Source organism: Protomyctophum bolini, assembly GCF_963924005.1.
Source record: "Protomyctophum bolini genome assembly, chromosome: 11".
In the NCBI taxonomy this organism is placed as follows: Eukaryota; Metazoa; Chordata; class Actinopteri; order Myctophiformes; family Myctophidae; genus Protomyctophum; species Protomyctophum bolini.
The window spans coordinates 4,579,596-4,603,595 of NC_137872.1; the positions used below are offsets into that span (position 1 = coordinate 4,579,596).

Below are 24,000 nucleotides of genomic sequence, written 5' to 3' on the forward strand. Positions count from 1 at the left end.
CAGTGAGTCTACGGTAGTGAGTCTACGGTAGTGTATATGAGGAACACGGTGCCCTGCCGCAAGCAGCTGAAAACACAGAGAGTCTATAGCCTCACAGCTATAGAAGGTCCTGGGTTCGATTCCCGCTCGGGACGCTGTGGGTGCTGGCGGCGTGTTCTCTTCTCCGCGTCTTCAGTGCCCATACCTGAGGCGGGGTTGGCGAAAGGGCCTTTCTGTGTGGAGTTTGCATGTTCTCCCCGTGTCCCCTAGGGTAGGTACCCTCACATGTTCTCCCCGTGTCCCCTAGGGTAGGTACCCTCACATGTTCTCCTCGTGTCCCCTAGGGTAGGTACCCTCACATGTTCTCCTCGTGTCCCCTAGGGTAGGTACCCTCACATGTTCTCCCTGTGTCCTCTAGGGTAGGTACCCTCACATGTTCTCCTCGTGTCCCCTAGGGTAGGTACCCTCACATGTTCTCCCTGTGTCCCCTAGGGTAGGTACCCTCACATGTTCTCCTCGTGTCCCCTAGGGTAGGTACCCTCACATGTTCTCCCCGTGTCCCCTAGGGTAGGTACCCTCACATGTTCTCCTCGGGTCCCCTAGGGTAGGTACCCTCACATGGTCTCCTCGTGTCCCCTAGTATAGGTACCTTCACATGTTCTCCTCGGGTCCCCTAGGGTAGGTACCCTCACATGTTCTCCCCGTGTCCCCAAGGGTAGGTACCTTCACATATTCTCCTCGGGTCCCCTAGGGTAGGTACCCTCACATGTTCTCCTCGTGTCCCCAAGGGTAGGTACCCTCACATGTTCTCCCCTGTGTCTCCATAGTAACCAGACCCTCTGTTGTGTCTCCATAGCAACCAGACCCTCTCCTGTGTCTCCATAGCAACCAGACCAGGGACTCGGGCATCTACATCAAGCGCTGCTGTAAGGGGTTCTGCATCGACATCCTGAAGAAGATCGCCAAGGAGGTGAAGTTCACCTACGACCTCTACCTGGTCACCAACGGCAAGCACGGCAAGAAGATCAACGGCACCTGGAACGGCATGGTGGGAGAGGTGAGGACTGGCTGCACGTGTGTGTGTGTGTGTGTGTGTGTGTGTGTGTGTGTGTGTGTGTGTGTGTGTGTGTGTGTGTGTGTGTGTGTGTGTGTGTGTGTGTGTGTGTGTGTGTGTGTGTGTGTGTGTGTGTGTGTGTGTGTGTGTGTGTGTGTGTGTGTGTGTGTGTGTGTGTGTGTGAATGTGCGTTTTTCCATATGTGCTTATTTGTCAGTGGTGGAAAATGTATACTCAATACTGCCATGTGGAACTCTACTCTGTTACAAGTAAAAGTCAGGGGATCATAATCTACTTGAGAGTAAAAGTACCAAAGTATTGGCTTCAACCAAAGTAGAAAGTAACTAAAGTAACAAAGTAACTAAAGTTGTCAAATAATTGTAGTGGAGTAAAACTATACAATATTTGCCTGCAATGTAGTGGAGTAGAAGTACAAATACCTCACAACTTTAAGTACTTAAGTAAATGTACTTAGTTACTGCATATTGCCACAGACAGACAGACAGACAGACATACAGACAGACAGACAGACAGACAGACAGACAGACAGACAGACAGACAGACAGACAGACAGGAGAAATCAGATGTTCACATACGGAGGCGGCCATATATGGAGCGTGTCACGAGGCGTGACGGACTGACGGCCATATATGGTGGCGTGTTCCGACTGACGGACGGATGTTGTCATAGTAATCTGCGTCCTACTGTATATACATTAAACACTACAAATGTATGACCAGTGCCTTTTGGTGCACGGTCTGTCATCTGTCTGTATATTTATAGGCACTTTAAGCACTTATTATTGATATATTCAACCCTCTGCTTTTACATGTGATCATATAATAGATCACAGTACAGTTTCCATACGATCCAAAGACAATGAAGCATACTGTAAGTGGTTGTATATTTATTGACGCTGGTTTCACCTTAGAGGCTAGAGATTTGTTTGTCTGATGTGAAATCCATATCACATTTGTTATGTTTTTTTTCTTGTTTTTTGTGCAAAAAGCGGCTTCACTGTCGCAGTGTCAAACAGTGTTGTTTTTGGCAGCACATTTTAGTTTTTTCTAAATTTAATTTTTAGTCTACATTTTTAATCTACAGTAACTGAATGCCACAGACGAAAAACAGTCTAAGTCCACACTATTGATCCATAATGTATAAATGATAGATAAGGGTTCAGGACAACGAGGCCTTTTCGTGGAGGGGTCAGAAAGAAATTTGGACTTAGACTGTTTTTCGTCTGTGGTACTCAGTTGATTTAGTCGACTAAAATGTATTTTGGTTGTGCCTTGATGCTGTCGTAATGACTGTTTTACACTTGCTGAAAATAGCCGATCTACAAGCTCACAGCGCGTCGTGCTGCGACACGTTGTGAGCTTGTATATCGGCTATTTTCAGCATGCAACCGAGTGTAAAATGACTTATACTGGATCTCTTGTCTCTTGTCCCTTCCTAACATTTAGTTTAGTTTTTATTTGTTGACGAAATTGTCAATATATTTAGTCTTAGTTTTAGTCATCATAGCTCAGTTTTCATTTAGTTTCCATTTAGGATTTTCGGTGGTTAGGTGACCACTGAACTACAACAAGACGTCATGAGCCGCAGTGAAGACCAAACCACTGCTCCAGCCCTTCTCTCTGTTTTTACTCACCACTGCTCAACGTTATTTCAGCTCCGGTGGTCAGCTCACCACCGGAGCGGTGGTCACCTCACCACCGGAGCGGTGGTCACCTCACCACCGGAGCGGTGGTCACCTCACCACCGGAGCGGTGGTCAGCTCACCACCGGAGCGGTGGTCACCTCACCACCGGAGCGGTGGTCACCTCACCACCGAAAATCCAGACTATGAATGAGCCTTTAGTCGACGAAATCCACACTGGTGTGAAAATAGTCCTGTATTTTCCCGTCTCTACATTACTGTACACACACTGCCTCTCTGTGTGGGTCTATGTCTCTAAACACTAGGCATGTGGAAAATAATCGATACGTATCGATACATCGATTATGACGTGCGCGATGCGAGTGAATCGGTTCATTCACTGTGTGTCGGTAGAATTGACGGGTGAAATCTCGATGGATCGTTCGCGGAGTGCTTGTATCGGTAAAATCCGTGGTTGCACTGTTTTTCCATGGTAAATTTCACCCTATCCTGTGTTTCCGAGGCGCATTCAACGTACCATCAGAAAGGAAGGAAAAAAAAGGTCTCTCGCGAGTCGCAGTGCAGACACAGGGCGCGTTCGGAAATAGCGCACTGAGCCCACTGTGCAATGCAAACTAATAGGAGAGTGTGCTCCGGTGTGGTATTTCCGAACGCGCCCACAGTCAGTGAACAGAAGCTACCGTACGACGGTGCAGAGGGTGCTTCCCGCAGAGGAGACACGTTGAGAACAGACAGACTCAGACTATAATAGCACCCGCGACTAACAGAAGTGAGCCCCACGCATTAAACAAGAAGCACCACCTTTACTCTTTAGCTTTATAAAATAGCTGTCCGAGTAGCTTTGTCCGTCGATCAGTTATCTTTTCACTGTAGCGCTGCGTGCTGGACTGCTGGTAATGAGCCACACTCCACAGCTGTGCTTGCTGATTATCCGACGCAAATCTGCGTCGCGATCATTATCAATTTGTAATTAAAGAAAGCTTCTGCAGTCTGCACACACGTGTACAACAACAACAACGCCACAGCAACTTTCCACTGTCCAGCTTTCCCCTGCTGTTCTCTGGGATAGAAGCCTTATTTATATTCTGCAGCAAGACGGTGTCGCACGCCTAAAATTGCAGATCCACAAGCTCACAGCGGGGCGTGGATGAGACGCGTTGTGAGCTTGTACATCTGCTATGTATTTATAACGTTAATAATACATGCAGGCCAGGGTCTTCAATGTTTTTCAGGTCAAGCCAAGGACCACTTAGCTGAGAGTGAGAGATCAAGTAGGGACCCCCATATAGGCAATTATATTATAAAACTGTTGCAGATTAAACTAGACATAGACTTGTTTGACAGCACTACAAGTGTGACCTGTAATTTTTGTTTTGTTTATTTGTTTCTTTTCTATTTATATGTTGGTAACATTAATTGATGAACGATAGGATATTACATTTTAATCTCTTGAAACCTCTATACTCAAAACCTCAAATTGACCTTTGAGATATAATAATTATACTATAGCCTATGATTATTAGTAATCTAACAATTCCACAATAACCAGCAGAGAGCAGACCCTTTGTTTACTTACAGAATTCTATAAGTTGGGTTGTTTGAGATGCAGAGCTATAATACTAACCTACAGTAAAACAATAAATTGCTTTGAATTTAAATGAAATGCATTTTTACATGTTTTGGGAAATTAATAGAGCTTTAATATAAATCCTTTCTATTGTGATGAATCGCCATCAAATCGTATCGGAAGAGGGGTGAATCGCATCGTATCGCATTGATTTGAACTAAATGGTTATCGCATCGCATCGCATCGGGAAGAGGGAGAATCGTATCGCATCGTATCGCCAGGGGATTCCATGTATCTCTAATGTATCGTATCGCTGGCAGTGCATCGAGATGCGTATCGAATCGTGAGATGAGACGAGATTCACATGCCTACTAAACACACTGCGGGTCTATGAGGGTCTATGAGGGTAAACACACATCATTCATTGGGGATCCATATCTAAACATCTATTTTGTGGGGATGTTTCGTATGGCTGTCGTGATGTGGAATCTTTAAAGGCATCTGAGGCTGACTCTGCAGTCAACAGAATGTAAATCACACTTCTATCATCGTGTGATATACTACAGTAAGCTAGCGTCGCTGTCGGAATGGAATTGGATTATTATTGTTGTTGTTGTTGTTGTTGTTGTTAGGTCCCTCTGGTCCCTAGGGACCCTCTGGTCCCTAGGGACCAGAGGCCCGGGGCCAGACAAATAGCTATAGATAGCTCTTGTCTTTTTATTATTTTTAACCCATTTAGAAGACCTGATGCCCATTCTAAATAAATAATTGCTTAAAAATAGAGTTTTCTGAAAAAACAGTGCAGGTGCTCAACCTTTTTCATTTCAAGGACCCCCAGAATTATCTGGATTTGCCCGCCGACCCCACATCTGAAAATATGTCGTTCCAGGGACCGATGAAACAGCGTTCACGCGTCATCATGAACGTGCACAATGATATAGTTAACGGACCAGCGCGTTCATGTGTTTGGGTCCAAACTGCAATACCAAATTCGGCCACTATGTCCATTTCGCCTCAGGGTTTCCTCCGGGTGCCGTCTCTATTAATATATTCACCTTTTTCCTGGGCTGTGTGTGCTCCACTTCCTGTCGATTTCATTGAATATCATTGGTCATGTGACCAGTTTCATTGGATTCCATTGGTTCAAATCGAAAGGAACTGGAACACACACAGCCTATAGGAAAAAGGTGAATACTCTAAGGGTGCAAAGCAGCACTCTTTAGCTATAGTGGAGATGCGGTTTTTTAACGACATTGATTTCGAAACAAAGTTCAACGCAAAATGCTGCGTTTCAAGTTCAGGAGACTTCGGGAAAAAAAGCAATTCTCCTGAACGCTGCCTTCCAATATGGCATGGAAAGGAGAGGAGGGCATTTGCATTTCTTTCACCATGTAGTAAATGTTGCATTTGTGGTCAGGAGAGGGCAGTTGTTTTACAGACGGGGTAAAAGCGCAGCTGAAGCCAGCCCCCTTTGACCAGTGTTGTTTTTGGCAGCAAATTTCTGTTTTAGTTCAGTCATAGTCTTTGGACTGAAACTTCATTTAGTTTGTGTCACATTTTAGCCACCTGGAATGTCTTAGTGTTAGTCTAGTTTTAGTCGACTAAATGTCATAAGATTTTTGTCGACTAAATCTACAGTTGATTTAGTCGACTAAAATGTATTTTGGCGGGTCTTGATGCCGTCGTAATGAGTGTTTTTTACACTTGCAGAAAATAGCCGATCTACAAGCTCACAACGCGTTGTGAGCTTGTAGATCAACTATTTTCAGCATGCAACCAAGTGTAAAATGACTTATACTGGATCTCTTGTCCACTATAGTCCCTTCCTAACTTTTTTGTCTAGTTTTTATTTGTCGACGAAATTGTCAATATATTTAGTCTTAGTTTTAGTCATCGTAGCTTAGTTTTCATTTAGTTTCCATTCGTTTTTGTCAGTGAAAATAGGTAGTCGACGAACACAACACTGCCTTTGACGTCTGTGTGTTGCACGTCCCTGGTCCAAACCCTCCACTCACGAGCCTGGGTGTCAGTCAGGCTAAGTACCTTATTACCCAAGGGTGTATACGCACTGTGCAGTCAGCTGTGATCCTTCACTCTGCCACGCGTGATGCTAAACACTCTCTAATCGACATTGGGTTTCCAAAGAGAGGTGGCTGTCACTTCCATATACTCCCTCCATCTCACCTTGGTAATAATAATTAAGAGCTCGGGCAAAAAAGAGAAAACAGATCAATATTTTTTCCTGAAGGTTGTGTGTGTGTGTGTGTGTGTGTGTGTGTGTGTGTGTGTGTGTGTGTGTGTGTGTGTGTGTGTGTGTGTGTGTGTGTGTGTGTGTGTGTGTGTGTGTGTGTGTGTGTGTGTGTGTGTGTGTGTGTGTGTGTGTGTGTGTGTGTGTGTGTGTGTGTGTGTGTTTAGTGGTACAAAACAACTTTGTTTGTGTATGCCTCTGTTGTCGTGCATGGTCAGTGAAAGCTGAATGACTTTCAGAAGGCTGCTGGTAGGTAGTTTTACCTATTAGTCCTGGGACTATAAGTCAAAGACAATGGGTGACCGTACGTGCCTTTGCAGTGTAGTTGCAGCTACTTTTATGGAACGCCCTGCCTTGCACTTTAAAAAAACGCTGAGTCTGTCAATATTTTTTTTTAAGAGTTTGTTGAAAACGTTTTTTTTATTTCGGAAAAACATTTTCCCCGATGTTTCTTGACCTTGATTATGTTGTTCTTATTTGCTTGTTGTACTGTTGTACTTAATTTTGATTGATTTTACTGTGTTCATTGTACAGCACTTTGTAACCTTGTTAAGAAAGGTGCTTTATAAATAGAATCTACTTACTTACTACTACTTACTAAGTAATTACTTACTAAGTAATTACTTACTTTAGACTTTTATGTGAAGACATGAAGTCAGTCAGACAGACAGACAGACAGACAGACAGACAGACAGACAGACAGACAGACAGACAGACAGACATACAGACTTATTGTGAGCCTGCCAGTGTTCTGTGAAGGCGTAGAAGGGTGCTCGCTCACCTGCTATAAACTGTGTTCTCACCCGGACTGAAAGCATTCTAATGTCTCCTTTTCACCTCCAAGATGGAGCTTTCTCGACCTCCACATAGAGAAAATTGGTTTAGAAATTGTTGTCCAGGTTTTATACTCGGACAACAAACCCCACATTATGGCGCCGACGTTATGGTCCTTATGATCCACACGGTTCAACATTATGGTCCATATGATCCACACGGTTCAACATTATGGTCCATATGATCCACACGGTTCAACATTATGGTCCATATGATCCACACGGTTCATCATTATGGTCCATGTGATCCACACGGTTCAACGTTATGGTCCATATGATCCACACGGTTCATCATTATGGTCCATGTGATCCACACGGTTCAACATTATGGTCCATATGATCCACACGGTTCATCATTATGGTCCATGTGATCCACACGGTTCAACGTTATGGTCCATATGATCCACACGGTTCATCATTATGGTCCATATGATCCACACGGTTCATCATTATGGTCCATGTGATCCACACGGTTCAACATTATGGTCCATGTGATCCACACGGTTCAACATTATGGTCCATGTGATCCACACGGTTCAACATTATGGTCCATATGATCCACACGGTTCAACATTATGGTCCACATGATCCACACGGTTCAACATTATGGTCCATATGATCCACACGGTTCAACATTATGGTCCATATGATCCACACGGTTCAACATTATGGTCCATGTGATCCACACGGTTCAACATTATGGTCCATATGATCCACACGGTTCAACATTATGGTCCATGTGATCCACACGGTTCATCATTATGGTCCATGTGATCCACACGGTTCAACGTTATGGTCCATATGATCCACACGGTTCATCATTATGGTCCATATGATCCACACGGTTCATCATTATGGTCCATGTGATCCACACGGTTCAACATTATGGTCCATGTGATCCACACGGTTCAACATTATGGTCCATGTGATCCACACGGTTCAACATTATGGTCCATATGATCCACACGGTTCAACATTATGGTCCATATGATCCACACGGTTCAACATTATGGTCCATGTGATCCACACGGTTCAACATTATGGTCCATGTGATCCACACGGTTCAACATTATGGTCCATATGATCCACACGGTTCAACATTATGGTCCATGTGATCCACACGGTTCAACATTATGGTCCATATGATCCACACGGTTCATCATTATGGTCCATGTGATCCACACGGTTCAACGTTATGGTCCATATGATCCACACGGTTCATCATTATGGTCCATGTGATCCACACGGTTCAACATTATGGTCCATATGATCCACACGGTTCAACATTATGGTCCATGTGATCCACACGGTTCAACATTATGGTCCATATGATCCACACGGTTCATCATTATGGTCCATGTGATCCACACGGTTCAACATTATGGTCCATATGATCCACACGGTTCACACATTATGGTCCATGTGATCCACACGGTTCAACATTATGGTCCATATGATCCACACGGTTCACACATTATGGTCCATGTGATCCACACGGTTCAACATTATGGTCCATGTGATCCACACGGTTCAACATTATGGTCCATATGATCCACACGGTTCACACATTATGGTCCATGTGATCCACACGGTTCAACATTATGGTCCATATGATCCACACGGTTCAACATTATGGTCCATTTGATCCACACGGTTCAACATTATGGTCCATGTGATCCACACGGTTCAACATTATGGTCCATATGATCCACACGGTTCAACATTATGGTCCATAATATGATCCACACGGTTCAACATTATGGTCCATGTGATCCACACGGTTCAACATTATGGTCCATGTGATCCACACGGTTCAACATTATGGTCCATAATATGATCCACACGGTTCAACATTATGGTCCTTATGATCCACACGGTTCAACATTATGGTCCATATGATCCACACGGTTCAACATTATGGTCCACATGATCCACACGGTTCAACATTATGGTCCATATGATCCACACGGTTCAACATTATGGTCCATATGATCCACACGGTTCAACATTATGGTCCATGTGATCCACACGGTTCAACATTATGGTCCATGTGATCCACACGGTTCAACATTATGGTCCATATGATCCACACGGTTCAACATTATGGTCCTTATGATCCACACGGTTCAACATTATGGTCCTTATGATCCACACGGTTCAACATTATGGTCCATATGATCCACACGGTTCAACATTATGGTCCATATGATCCACACGGTTCAACATTATGGTCCTTATGATCCACACGGTTCAACATTATGGTCCTTATGATCCACACGGTTCAACATTATGGTCCATGTGATCCACACGGTTCAACATTATGGTCCATGTGATCCACACGGTTCAACATTATGGTCCATGTGATCCACACGGTTCAACATTATGGTCCATATGATCCACACGGTTCAACATTATGGTCCATATGATCCACACGGTTCAACATTATGGTCCATATGATCCACACGGTTCAACATTATGGTCCATATGATCCACACGGTTCAACATTATGGTCCATGTGATCCACACGGTTCAACATTATGGTCCTTATGATCCACACGGTTCAACATTATGGTCCATGTGATCCACACGGTTCAACATTATGGTCCATATGATCCACACGGTTCAACATTATGGTCCATATGATCCACACGGTTCATCATTATGGTCCATGTGATCCACACGGTTCAACGTTATGGTCCATATGATCCACACGGTTCAACATTATGGTCCATATGATCCACACGGTTCAACATTATGGTCCATATGATCCACACGGTTCAACATTATGGTCCATGTGATCCACACGGTTCAACGTTATGGTCCATATGATCCACACGGTTCATCATTATGGTCCATGTGATCCACACGGTTCAACATTATGGTCCATATGATCCACACGGTTCAACATTATGGTCCATATGATCCACACGGTTCAACATTATGGTCCATATGATCCACACGGTTCAACATTATGGTCCATGTGATCCACACGGTTCAACATTATGGTCCATGTGATCCACACGGTTCAACATTATGGTCCATGTGATCCACACGGTTCAACATTATGGTCCTTATGATCCACACGGTTCAACATTATGGTCCATATGATCCACACGGTTGTTCACACACGGGGCGACGCAGCCACGTGAAGCTATATACGAAGCACATATACCACGCTCGCAGCTGCTGCAAAAGATACAGATACACACTGCATAGCTTTGCATCTTTGCATCTTTTACATCTGCCCGTGTGAACACATGCACCACATTATAGGGCTGCGTAGCATTATAGCACCTCTAGTATAATATCAATGAACACATGCACCACATTAGGGCTGCGTATAGCATTATAGCACCTCTAGTATAATATCAAGAGCCAATTATGCTATAGGCACTGGCATCGTGAAAAGACATTGGCACGCACGCACGCACGCACGCACGCACTCACGCACGCACGCACGCACTCACACACGCACGCACGCATGCACGCACCAACTCACAAACTGTACATGCTCAATCCTTCTCAGTAGCACCCACATGGGTCACTTTCATAATGTGGAGAGAACAAGGCGTGGGAGGGAAGTGGAGAGAGAGAGAGAGAGAGAGAGTCAGTGAGGACACTGCAGAGAGAGAGAGAGAGAGAGAGAGAGAGAGAGAGAGAGAGAGAGAGAGGAAGTGAGTATATGGACATGGCTGCTTTAGCAACTGTTGCTATGCAGGTCAAGCTTTCGCCACCTCGAAGCTGTCAGTGTTATTATTTTTGCACGACTGTGTTGTTTTATTTACTTTTCCTCACATTTCTCTATTTTATTTAAATAATGTCGTGCACATTATTTTGTCCATTAGTGCATGGCCTGTACTGCAGGCCTTTTGTTGACTAGATTTAGAAGGCACTGTGAAGGTTTTGCTTCTGAAATGATCCATTATTTATGGGGGAGAAAATCCCGTCATTTTTTAACATGCATCTCCATGCGGGAGAAGGACAGCTTGTCCGCCCCCTGTCTCCTTCGCTGCTGTAACGTGCCTATTGGACAAGGACGGGTTGGGGGAGGGACTTATAGCGAAGGGCTAGTTGACCGTCTCCAGCTACGACATGTTATATTGTGTCCTCCTGGAGACGTTCAGTATGGTGCATGGATCACTGCAGAGGACAGGGAGATGCACGTTGTCCTGATCACTGCAGCTGACAGGGAGACGCACGTTGTCCTGATCACTGCAGCTGACAGGGAGACACACGTTGTCCTGATCACTGCAGCTGACAGGGAGACACACGTTGTCCTGATCACTGCAGCTGACAGGGAGACGCTTGTGCTGTCCTGATCACTGCATCTGACAGGGAGACGCTTGCGTTGTCCTGATCACTGCAGCTGACAGGGAGACACACGTTGTCCTGATCACTGCAGCTGACAGGGAGACGCACGTTGTCCTGATCACTGCAGCTGACAGGGAGACACACGTTGTCCTGATCACTGCAGCTGACAGGGAGACACACGTTGTCCTGATCACTGCAGCTGACAGGGAGATGCTTGTGTTGTCCTGATCACTTCACTTTTTTAGCTTTGAAACAAACTTTTCAACGCAAATCTTTTTTTTCTTCCGGGGATCCCTGGCTGGCACACGTACTCCTGTTCAGATGGGGTCCAAATACACATGAAAAGGTTTGAGAACCTGCATGCACTGCCCTGTATAGACCACAGACAGTCCCATTAACCCATTCTGACCTGAGATCAGATTCATACAAGGTTTCCACTGGACACACACTGGTCTGATGAACCCATTCTGACCCGAGATCAGATTCTAAAAATGTCAGTCGTTCTTCGATTTTTCAAAAATAGCAGACCTACAAGCTCGTAGCGCGCCACTCGGTGGCGCGCTATGAGCTTGTAGATCTGCTATTTTTCAATAGCTAAAGCATAACATGATGCTAACACCAAAATGGGTTCCCGTTCAGAATGGGTTAAGAACGCCCTGCCCGCACACATTTAGCTCTACCTTTACTGAACAAACCCTAGCTTTAATTAAAAATGTATTAATAAGGATTCATTAATGTGATTTGATTAAACACAACACATGTGCTTAAAAACTTAACCGAATGTAATTAATTGAACCCGCATGCATGCTTGAAACTTCACAGCAGGTAATTAACCCATTTTGAGCGGAAACCCCTTTTGGTGTTATAGCATTATGCTATGCTTTAGCTATTGAAAAATAGCAGATCTACAAGCTCATATAGCGCGCCACCGAGTGGTGCGCTACAAGCTTATTGTAGGTCTGCTATTTTTGAAAAATCGAAGAACGACTGACATAGAAACATAGTTTTTTCAGAAAACTGTCAGGATGTGGAAGACATTTTTATAGAATCTGATCTCAGGTCAAAATGGCTTAACCCATTCTGAACGGGAACCCGTTTTGGTGTTAGCACTATGTTATGCTTTAGCTATTGAAAAATAGCAGATCTACAAGCTCATATAGCACGCCACCGAGTGGCGCGCTACGAGCTTGTAGGTCTGCTTTTTTTTTGAAAAATCGAAGAACGACTGACATTTTTTAGAATCTGATCTCAGGTCAGAATGGGTTCATCAGACCAGTGTGTGTCCAGTGGAAACCTCGTATGAATCTGATCTCAGGTCAGAATGGGTTCATCAGACCAGTGCGTGTCCAGTGGAAACCTCGTATGAATCTGATCTCAGGTCAGAATGGGTTAATACATGTGCCTTTATAAACTCACGGTACAAGTTGTCGTGTCCTATCTGGGGTATGTAGGCACTGTAGTGCCGACCCACATTCATGGGCTGATACAGAAAGTTCTGCACGGAGGCCTATATTTGCATATACAGTGCAGTGTGAACAGACACACGTGTGTACACATACAGGAACTGTACAATACTGTTGCGTGTGTGCGCGTGTACGTGCGTGCGTGCGTGCGTGCGTTACACATCAAAGTCCAGAGAGCGTTAAAGTACTACTCCAGACTTGCAATGAAGGCGTTTAGCATAATTTATGCTCATTTCCAAGTCGACCTACAAAGTGTCAGATTTGATGAACAGCGTGCCATGAACCCGGCCTAGTCAAACAACAAACAGGGTGACTGTAACGAGTCAATGAGGTTCCAGGAAAACAAGTGTTATTTAGTTCTATAAAAAATAACTATAAATAAATATCATCTGGCTAAATAGCAGAAGAAGTAACAACATACGAGTAAGACGCGCAAACGCGGGAAGCGAACGCAGCTGAGACCCTGCAGATCATGTCTGTCTGTCTGTCTGTCTGTCACCCAGCAGCACCTTATCCAGGCCTGGAGAGAATCCAAACATAAGTTGTTGACAGAGACTCTATCTGTAAAGCCGCCGCACTGGAGAACTGGGACAGCAGGATAAAGTACACAGTCTCTACAGTATAGAGACCTGTGGATGGCGGATAACCGCAGTTTAGAGTGGATTTGGGCCATTGAATCATTTTTATAAATTAATATTGGATAAACCGCGGGTGAAATATAGGGAGGGAGTGAGTGAGGGAGGAAAGGAGGGAGCTGTGCACGGTAGTTGAAGTGGGGAGGTTGGTCGAGGAAGGAGATTGAGGCATTGGGGCGACTATTTCAAGCCTCCATGACCCACTGTGATAACCCAATTTCCCTCCCTCCCTCGTTCTCTCTCTCTCTCTCTCTCTGTCTCTACCTCGTTCTCTCTCTCTCTCTCTCTCTCTCTCTCTCTCTCTTCCTCTCTCTCTCTCTCCCTCTCTCTCTCTCTCTCTCTCTCTCTCTCTCCGTCCCTGGGCGAACATCACGAGTGTGTGTCCACGTAGCCCCGATGTTCATGATGTGTGGAAAGTGTGTCTCTGACCTGCTCCTCCCCACCCATTGGTGCATGAAAAAAGCACTCAATTGTTTTTACTTTAGGTAAAAGTATCAATACTAATGCAATGTAGAACTATAAGTCCTATACTTACTTGCCTATACTGGGTTTGTCAGATTTCATGCAGTTGTTTTTGAGTGGGGTGCAAACACTCCAAGGAACAGCAATGTGCGTGACTGTGTGTTGGTCATGCACCTATGTGACGTTAATGAGCACCACCAGTATGTACCAGTAGGGGCCAGTAGGGGCACTGTAGTACTGCACTGTTGCCTGCTAATGAGAGAGAGGTGGGGGGGGGAATTAAACAACTTCAGTGCACTGTGCCTACACATGTTGCATTTTAGAGCTTCAATGCCGTGAGCCATGAAATGTTGCACAAATCTTGTGGTTGTCTTTTTGGCATTGTTAATATTGTATCTGTGTCGTCCCAGCCTAGTACCTTTTGTTTTACCCGTTTCTCCCACATATTGTAAACCACATTTTTCACATGTGATTAAGTAAATGCAGTTGCTGGTTCTGGCTGTTATTTGTTGTTTAATCTCTAACACGCGTTTTGTAGTTATTTTTTACTAATTGTTTGGGTTTGAAGTATTCTGGTCCCTGGCGTGCTGGTGTGTTGAGAGAGGGGAGTTGCACCACTCGGTTCACACGGGTGTGATTCTTTTTTGTTGAGACAGGCCAGAGGAAATGTGACGATCTAAAACTGTCAACAACTGTACTTGCAAGTAAAAGTCAGGAAGTCAAAATGCACTCGAGTACAAATAAGTACAAAAGTATTAGCATCAACATGTACAAGAAAAGGTACCACGAGGAGAAAGTACACTGCAGTATATATACTCACTATGCATAATGTCCCGTTTCAAGTTTTCAAACGTATACAAATCTTTTGAAAAGTCCTCATAACTATCGCTCTATAGCCTCGGTAACCTGGTTGTGTAGAAAACAAGTCCACGGTGAAGAACCTTTAGGGATTCTGAGCTGGATTTTAATGAACACATTAATCAGGTCACCAAGACTGCCTTTTTTCATCTTCGAAACATAATCACGAATTAGAGCATATACAGTACCTGTCTTGTTTAGACGATGCCAAAACTCTAACCCAGGCCTTTGTTGACAGATTGCAACTGGAACAAAATGTGGCAGCTATAGAGTTTTAACTAAAACTAAGATGATGGATCACATTACCCCGGTTTTAGCCTCACTACACTTAAAGGAGAATTCCATGCTAGAATGCTTTCTTATCTTTCTTACCTTTCTTTGTAGTTGTTACGTCCCCACCAAAGAGGTCCAGGTGTTTTTTGTGCAAAAGCTCCTTATTGGCTATTTTCCCTACCATTAAGCCCTCAATGAATTGCATTGCATTGAATGGGAATTGAATGGGGCTATGGGGTGTTATGCTATTTCACTTATTTCCATCGAAAGAAGTAGTAAAGTGTGCCTCTTGGGATATTATTTACATTATGAAGAGAGGATATATACAAAGAAATTATTATTTTGAGCGATGGAAATAAGGGAATTAGCACAACACCCCATAGCCCCATTCAATTCCCATTCAATGCAATTCATTTAGGGCTTATGGTAGGGAAATAGCCAATAAGGAGCTTTTGCACAAAATAACACCTGGACCTTTTTGGTGGGGACGTAACAACTACAAAGAAAGGTAAGAAAGCCTTTTAGTATGGAATTCTCCTTTAACTGGCTCCCGGTGGTTTTTAGGATTGATTAGAAAATTATTTTACTTGTTTATAAAGCTCTTAATGGTCTTGCACCTTCATATCTCCACGGCTGTTTGCCTAGTTATGTCCCTAACCGCCCCCCTCATGTCCTCCACTGCTGGCCTACTCCAACTCCCTAAAAGGGTGTCTACTAAAAAAAATATGGCGAGGCAGCTTTCTGCTTTTATGGGCCAATGGCCTGGAATAAACTGCCACTATACAGCTCAGACAGTCGCCCTCTATAGACATTTTTTTAAGACACAGCTTAAAACTCATCTCTTCACTCTTGCTTTCTAGTTGAGTTTTAAATCTTATGTTCTTATTTTTGTACTGATCTGCCACTGTTTCATGCTCTTTGCTGTTGTCCTATTGTTTTAACTGCCTGCCTGTTTTAATTTAATTAATTTTTATTCTGCTCTGTAAAGCACTTTGGGCTGCATTTATGTATGAAAGGTGCTATATAAATAAAGTGTATTATTATTATTATTATTGGAAGTAAAGTGCAAATACCTCAAAATGGTACATACTTACAGTAAGTACCGTATAAAGTCAATGTACTCAGTTCCTTTCCACCTGTCTTCGGTTAATTAATTATGTTGCTTAATTCTCGCAACTTTCTGACGCTGGTCTCGTGTGGCGTTCTGTTATCGTTACATAATCCACTTCTGACCTGCGCTCGCTCTCTCTCTCTCTCTCTCTCTCTCTCTCTCTCTCTCTCTTTCCGTCCCTTGGCGAGCATCACGAGTGTGTGTGTGTAAAGTGTGTCACATACAGTATCAACACCCTCCCTTCAGTTTTCCTCCTCATGTCTGTATTCTTCTTATAAAAGCTTATCTTTATATTGATGTTTGAACTGTACCCCCCCCTTCCCCCCCCCCAGGTGGTGCTGAAGAACGCCCACATGGCGGTGGGCTCTCTGACCATCAACGAGGAGAGGTCGGAGGTCATCGACTTCTCCGTGCCCTTCATCGAGACGGGCATCAGCGTGATGGTCTCCCGTAGCAACGGGACGGTGTCGCCCTCCGCCTTCCTCGGTGAGAAATTAAAAAATATATATTATAAATCCTGACCGTTTTCTGAAGTACCTCAAGTTTCTGTATCAGTGGTGCTCAATATTAACCTGACGCTGCCAGATCCAAGAAGCTTGCTACACAAATTTGTTTCACAGCTTATTGGGATCTGGGATCGCGGAAGCAAATTCGATGACGGGGCTGTTCCTTTTTTTCAAGATACTTGGTAGATGATTGGATGGGACCGTCTGTCTATCACCGTGTGGGCGTGCAAACACAACCAATCATATTGACGTGTCTATATAGCTTCACATCCGGTTTCGCACATATCCCGCCCTTAGCTCACGCTGATTGGTTCGGTACGAAGCAGATCTGACTCAGGGCTCAACTCCGTCAGAGATCCCAGATGAGTGTTGTGTTGGGGAATATGTTTCCCCAATACCGCCCTCATCTGGCAGCGTCAGGTTAGCTCAATATGTCATGTCAAGGAACCCCAGGAAATATATGAAATTGGCCGCCGACCCCTGTCTGAAAATATATTGTTCCAGGGACAGGTATACAGTACGTGTCCCTATACCTTAATCCATAGAGTCCATAGAGCCTACCATAAATCCATAGAGCTATAATATAATCTAGATAACGGAATGGAAGTCGCTCACAGTGGCGTTTTGAAGCCACGCCGAAACGACCAACGTTTGGACGAGCAACGTTTTCCTAATTTCTACTGAGAGATGTTTTTCAATCTGAGTTTGTTCTTTATTCATGGCGTTCACCTCACGCTTCAGCTCGCTATATCCAGCAACCAACGGCTAAAGTATAAAATACTCAGTCACACAAAGTGCTATTTAACTCTGAGAGAGTTAAAAAGTTTTACCGAGTTTAATGTGAAATGAACTGCACGCACGAATGCACGTTATTCAGAATGAGTGATGAATCAGGACACATTGTAATACAGCATACATAGTGTGTTGTAGCTACTGGTCTGCCTTATCCCACGTACTGTAGGACTGCATGAGGGCCATTCTAAAACAAATGTCTTCTATTCTAAATCCTAAAAGTTTTCTCAATAACTCCAGTGCTGCTCAAACTAGTTCATGTCAAGGACCCCAAACATTATATGTAATTAATTGGCCACCGACCCCCATGTGGAAATATGTTGTTCCAGGGACCCCCCCCCCCCCCCCCCCCCCATGAAGCAAAGACGTGAGTTAAAAATGATCGCTGCAGTGAAAGAATATATATACAAAGATTTGCACCACATTTTCACGTAATAAAAGCTTTTTCAGAAAACTGTCAGGATTTAGAAGACATTTTTATAATCTGATCTCAGGTCAGAATGGGACACAAAGGGGTTCCCGTCCTTTATGCCTTATGGAGGTACAGTACAGAGTGGAGGATATTATTTATGACTAACTGTGTGTCCGTTCTCCCTCCCTCTCTCTCTCTCGCTCTCTCTCTCTCTCTCTCTCTCTCTCCCTCTGTGTCTCTCTCTCCCTCCCTCCCTCTCTGTCTCTTTGCCCTCTTCCATTCCTCACTCCTACTCACTCCATCTCTCTGACTCTGCCTTCCTCCTCTCCGCAATCTGGCACACACTGCATTCATATTCATGACATTTTACAAGTGTTGCCGCAAAGCACAATCACAGATATGACAAACAACAACATAACATCATATCAATGACATGAATAAATAAATGAAAATAAAATAAATCTCTCTCTCTCTCTCTCTCTCTCTCTCTCTCTCTCTCTCTCTCCCTCCAGAGCCCTTCAGTGCAGACGTGTGGATCATGATGTTCGTGATGCTGCTGCTAGTGTCAGCGATGGCTGTGTTTATATTCGAGTACCTTAGCCCTGTGGGCTACAACCGCTGTTTGGCTGACGGCAGAGGTGAGACACACACACACACTGACACACACTGACACACGCACACGCATGCAGGCGCGCACGCACGCTCACAAAGACAAGGGGGCCTGTGTGGTACAACTTATAACGTGAGGATTTAGATCCAAATGGATGCAGACGCCAGTTCTCCCCTGCTTTTCTTTATTTATCTCCTCCCTCTCTACTCTACTCCTACCCCTTCTGTCTCTCTCTCTCTCTCTCTCTCTCTCTCACTCTCTCTATATCTCTCTCTCTCTCTCTCTCTCCTCCCTCTCTATCTCTCTCTCTCTCTCTCTCTCTCTACTCCTACCCCTTCTGTCTCTCTCTCTCTCTCTCTCTCTCTCTCTCTCTCTCCTTCTTCTCTACTCCTACCGCTTCTGTCTCTCTCTTATTTATATTAGTTTTTTTTGGTTCCGCATCTCAACACACATCCAAACGGACAGATGGGGGGAAAAGGCAATCTGCAGTGGATGTTTTTCCTCTATCTGTGGAAAAGTAAATAAATAAAAAGAAGATTGCATTGTTGTGGCACTGTGTAGATGTTCCTATTATTTCGACCGGACCGATATGACCGATAAGGGCTGGTTCCGATGCTTCACACACACACACACACACACACACACACACACACACACACACACACACACACGCTTATACAAACACGCCTGTGTGTTGACTAGAGTCCAGTAGTCACTAGACCACCTCCCTGACCCCGTGACCTCATTCTCACCCTCTCTCCATTGCTCTAGTCTAGTATATAGGCCTGACAACACACTGAGGTGCAAAGCCTGGCGTCCTGCTGACTCTGCACCACCTTATAGAGTATGTCTATTAATAGATACGGAACCCGGAGGAAACCCTGAAGGCCAAATGGACATAGTGGCCAGATTCTGTCATTGCAGCTCGAGCCAGCCGCTGGTCCGTTTGACTATCATTGTGCACGTTCATGTTATCGGGGGGGCCATGACACTGTGAACGACTGTTTCATAATGTGAACGCGCGCAACGGCACAATGATAGTCAACGGCAGCGCGTTCACGTGTTTGGGTCCAATCCATCCCAGAATGCACTCTGTTCCTTCCTACCCGGAAGGAGGAGTGAAATCGCCTCACGCGCTTTTTGTGGATGGGAGGAGAAATCCGGTGCGTCTCTATTAATATACAGTATACTCTTAACCCATTCTGACCTGAGATCAGATTCATACGACGTTTCCACTGGTACACACACTGGTCTGATTAACCCATTCTGACCTGAGATCAGATTAAAAAATGTCAGTCGTTCTTCGATTTTTCAAAAATAGCAGACCTACAAGCTCGTAGCGCGCCACTCGGTGGCGCGATATGAGCTTGTAGATCTGCTATTTTTCAATAGCTAAAGCATAACATGATGCTAACACCAAAAATGGGTTCCCGGTCAGAATGGGTTAATATACAGTATACTCTTAATAACTCTATTAATATACAGTATACTCTTAAGTGCACAACACACTCGCCTCGCTTACACTTTAATTCTATGGAAGGATTTCCATATCACAAATCACATGTCAAGCTCTGGTGGCAAGGGCGATATACTTCTCCATCAAATATCTCCTCTGGCGGAAAGATGAGGGGAAAACACATATATATATATATATATATATTATATATATAAAATCAATGTCTTCCCACCATGTGTCTAAATATAAATATATAACAGCTATCTTTTATTCCCCTCTCCTCTCATCACTCATCATGATCTGGTTGAAGGCGTACTTTTCCCAAGTGCTGTTCTCTACTGTCTCTCTCTCTCTCTCTCTCTCTCTCTCTCTCTCTCTCTCTCTCTCTCTCTCTCTCTCTCTCTCTCTCCCCCTCTCTCTCTCTCTCTCTCTCTCGTCATCTCTCTCTCTCTCTCTCTCTCTCTCTCTCCTCTACCGTGGGAGCTTTCAGATTGAAGTTTGACTCAGATGCTCTATAGAGAGAGATAATATCTTATCAGTGTTCCTGACTGCAAATGTTCAGCTGATTTGTTCTTACAGCTCATGTTTGGCTATATAACTAACTCTCTCTGGTTATAACTTACATGGAAGCTGGCTTGGCATGACAGTTGGCCATTGTGGTTTTTTCGCCCATGGACTAAAGCTCCCCAACCATCTGTGCGGGAGGAGATGGAACGCATGCATGGACACGTCGTAACACACTCGACACACACAACACTCTCTCTCTCTCTCTCAGATCACATCACCCCCATTTTAGCCACCCTTCACTGTTATTTATAGAATAGATTTCTGTAAATGGTCCAGGCTCCCCAGTACGTCTTCGACATCCCTATAAGCCTAGACACGTTCACTCAGGTCCTCAGACAAAGCCCCTCCTAGAGACCCCCACAGCCCATCTCATCACAGGTCCTCAGACAAAGCACTCCTAGAGACCCTCACAGCCCATCTGGTCTCAGTCCTCAGACAAAGCCCTCCTTGAGACCCCCACAGCCCAGCTTCTAACAAAAGATGGCAGGGCATTTGCAATCCGGGCTCCCAAACTTTGTTTTTATCCTGTTATGTGGAGGCGTGATCAATGCTCTTTGGCCACTCAGAATAGCCAAATGGCATTGATCACGCCTCCAGGTCTTTAGTTTACTCACGTTAGGGAATAAGACCTGGTAAGACACGCAAAATACAGCCCTTCGTCTTGAAATGTGCTATATAAATAAATTCATTATCATTATCTCTCTCTCCCCCCCAGACCCCCACGGCCCCGTCCTTCACCATCGGTAAGGCCATCTGGCTGCTGTGGGGTTTGGTGTTCAACAACTCTGTGCCGGTTCAGAACCCCAAAGGGACCACCAGTAAGATCATGGTGTCCGTGTGGGGCCTTCTTCGCCGTCATCTTCCTGGCCTCGTACACGGCCAACCTGGCCGCCTTCATGATCCAGGAGGAGTACGTGGACCAGGTCACCGGGCTCTCGGACAAGAAGGTAAGGTTTAGGAGTAGGTGGACCAGGTCACTGGGCTCTCGGACAAGAAGGTAAGGTTTAGGAGTACGTGGACCAGGTCACCGGGCTCTCTGACAAGAAGGTAAGGTTTAGGAGTAGGTGGACCAGGTCACTGGGCTCTCGGACAAGAAGGTAAGGTTTAGGAGTAGGTGGACCAGGTCACTGGGCTCTCAGACAAGAAGGTAAGGTTTAGGAGTAGGTGGACCAGGTCACTGGGCTCTCGGACAAGAAGGTAAGGTTTAGGAGTAGGTGGACCAGGTCACTGGGCTCTCGGACAAGAAGGTAAGGTTTAGGAGTAGGTGGACCAGGTCACTGGGCTCTCGGACAAGAAGGTAAGGTTTAGGAGAACGTGGACCAGGTCACTGGGCTCTCGGACAAGAAGGTAAGGTTTAGGAGTAGGTGGACCAGGTCACTGGGCTCTCGGACAAGAAGGTAAGGTTTAGGAGTAGGTGGACCAGGTCACTGGGCTCTCGGACAAGAAGGTAAGGTTTAGGAGAACGTGGACCAGGTCACTGGGCTCTCGGACAAGAAGGTAAGGTTTAGGAGAACGTGGACCAGGTCACTGGGCTCTCGGACAAGAAGGTATTAAGGACATTTATGTTCCAGTGGTGTAGCCACTCCAATGACCAGCAATGTCTGTCACTATGTACTGTATGTATTTTGTATGTGTTTTTAGGGTACCAGCAGGTGACAAAGTGGCACTGTTGTATAGCCTGGCTAATAAGCCAGACTCAAATCACACGGTCGTGTGGTATTTGAGTCTGGAGATGCTGTGTATGGATCTTGTTTCCCGGGGGGGGGGGGGGGGGGGGGTCAAACATTTTCTCTTTGACGCAATTGGTCAGAGCTACTGTCAGTCAAAGGTCTCAAGCATTGAAAGTCACTGTACCAAAGCCCGTCCATATTGCATACCGTGTCCCGATTGGCTATACCAGTTATCTAGTGTAGGAAATGGGCGTACAATTGAGCCTCTCCAGACCGTAATCCGCCGGCAGGCAATTATTTTTTGCCAACGGCTGATTCTGTCTGGTTTATTAGCCAAGCTAGCACTGTTGAGCTTCACACTGTGCACAGGTGCATGATGGGAAGCTGAGTTTATTTTGCAAAGCTGAGAGTGGGAAGCTGAGAGACATCCATAGTGTACCTGTCAAGGCTGTCAGACGGGTGCAGGCTTTAGTTCCGACATACTATTGATTATCTCCTTGAGATAAAGACCAACACAGTGGGAGGCCTGCTCAAGAGACTGAAGGAGAGCCTGAGCGTGTTCCAATGATTGACTGATAAGCGCGATGTCATCAGTGAAGTCAGTGTCGGTTAGGTATTTAGCAGGATGACGAGAGCCTCTCCTATAGGGTGTAGTTGGTAGCCCTTATCATTGATAGTATCAACTGACATACGAAGAACATAATCAACAACAATAATAAATAGAAAAGTTGTGTTGCCTTGGAGTATATTATGCCAGCAAGGATGGGGAAAGGATGGTGTTTCTCCGTTTCTCTGAGTATAGAACTTTTATGGCGAGGGCAGAGGCCTTTTGTGGTGGTTCTAACCGACTATGGATTTTTGAATAGTTTAAATAGCCAATCTACATCGGTACGTTGTGAGCTTGTAGATTTGGCTATTTTAACAATTCAAAAATGTTTTTCAAAATAGTACAAAAAAAGAAGAACAAAAAGGTAGTTTAGGGGTTCAGCATGGATGAAAATAGAGCCCACAAAAACATAATATTTCTGGCCATAATATAGGTTGCACATTTCACGTTGTGCTACTGTTATCTATAGCCTATACTACAAATACATATTAATTGCAGTGATATCCAGCTGTGAAATGGCCCTTTAATGGGTAAAGATATGTCCTCTTTGATCACGCATAGTCGTATAGTATCTGTGTACTAATTGTACACAGATACTATACTGTACTCCTGGTGAGAGCAGGAGTGGACCTGGTGAGACGTAGGAGGGGCCCGGACAGGAGACAACCCACAGAGCCTAGTCCTGGTGAGACATAGGAGGGGCCCGGACAGGAGACAACCCACAGAGCCTAGTCCTGGTGAGACATAGGAGGGGCCCGGACAGGAGACAACCCACAGAGCCTAGTCCTGGTGAGACATAGGAGGGTCCTGGACAGGAGACAACCCACAGAGCCTAGTCCCTCCACATGCCAGAATTGTACCTCTCAGTCCCGGCATAGTAGTTCCGGAGTGGTTCCAACGCATTGTGTAGCCCTGGTCTTTCC

General features: G+C 44.9%; 1 protein-coding gene across 1 annotated transcript in view; it reads left to right on the forward strand.

Annotated features, from left to right (window-relative positions):
- grin2ba (glutamate receptor, ionotropic, N-methyl D-aspartate 2B-a) overlaps window positions 1–24,000 on the forward strand; it is a gene marked incomplete at its 3' end in the record, with an annotated part of 145,735 nt that overhangs the window by 94,355 nt on the left and 27,380 nt on the right. Inside the window, 6 exon segments of the mRNA XM_080775516.1 lie at window positions 865–1,036; window positions 16,790–16,943; window positions 18,680–18,805; window positions 21,516–21,526; window positions 21,528–21,641; window positions 21,643–21,747. Of these exon segments, the coding sequence (XP_080631642.1) occupies window positions 865–1,036; window positions 16,790–16,943; window positions 18,680–18,805; window positions 21,516–21,526; window positions 21,528–21,641; window positions 21,643–21,747 (682 nt within the window).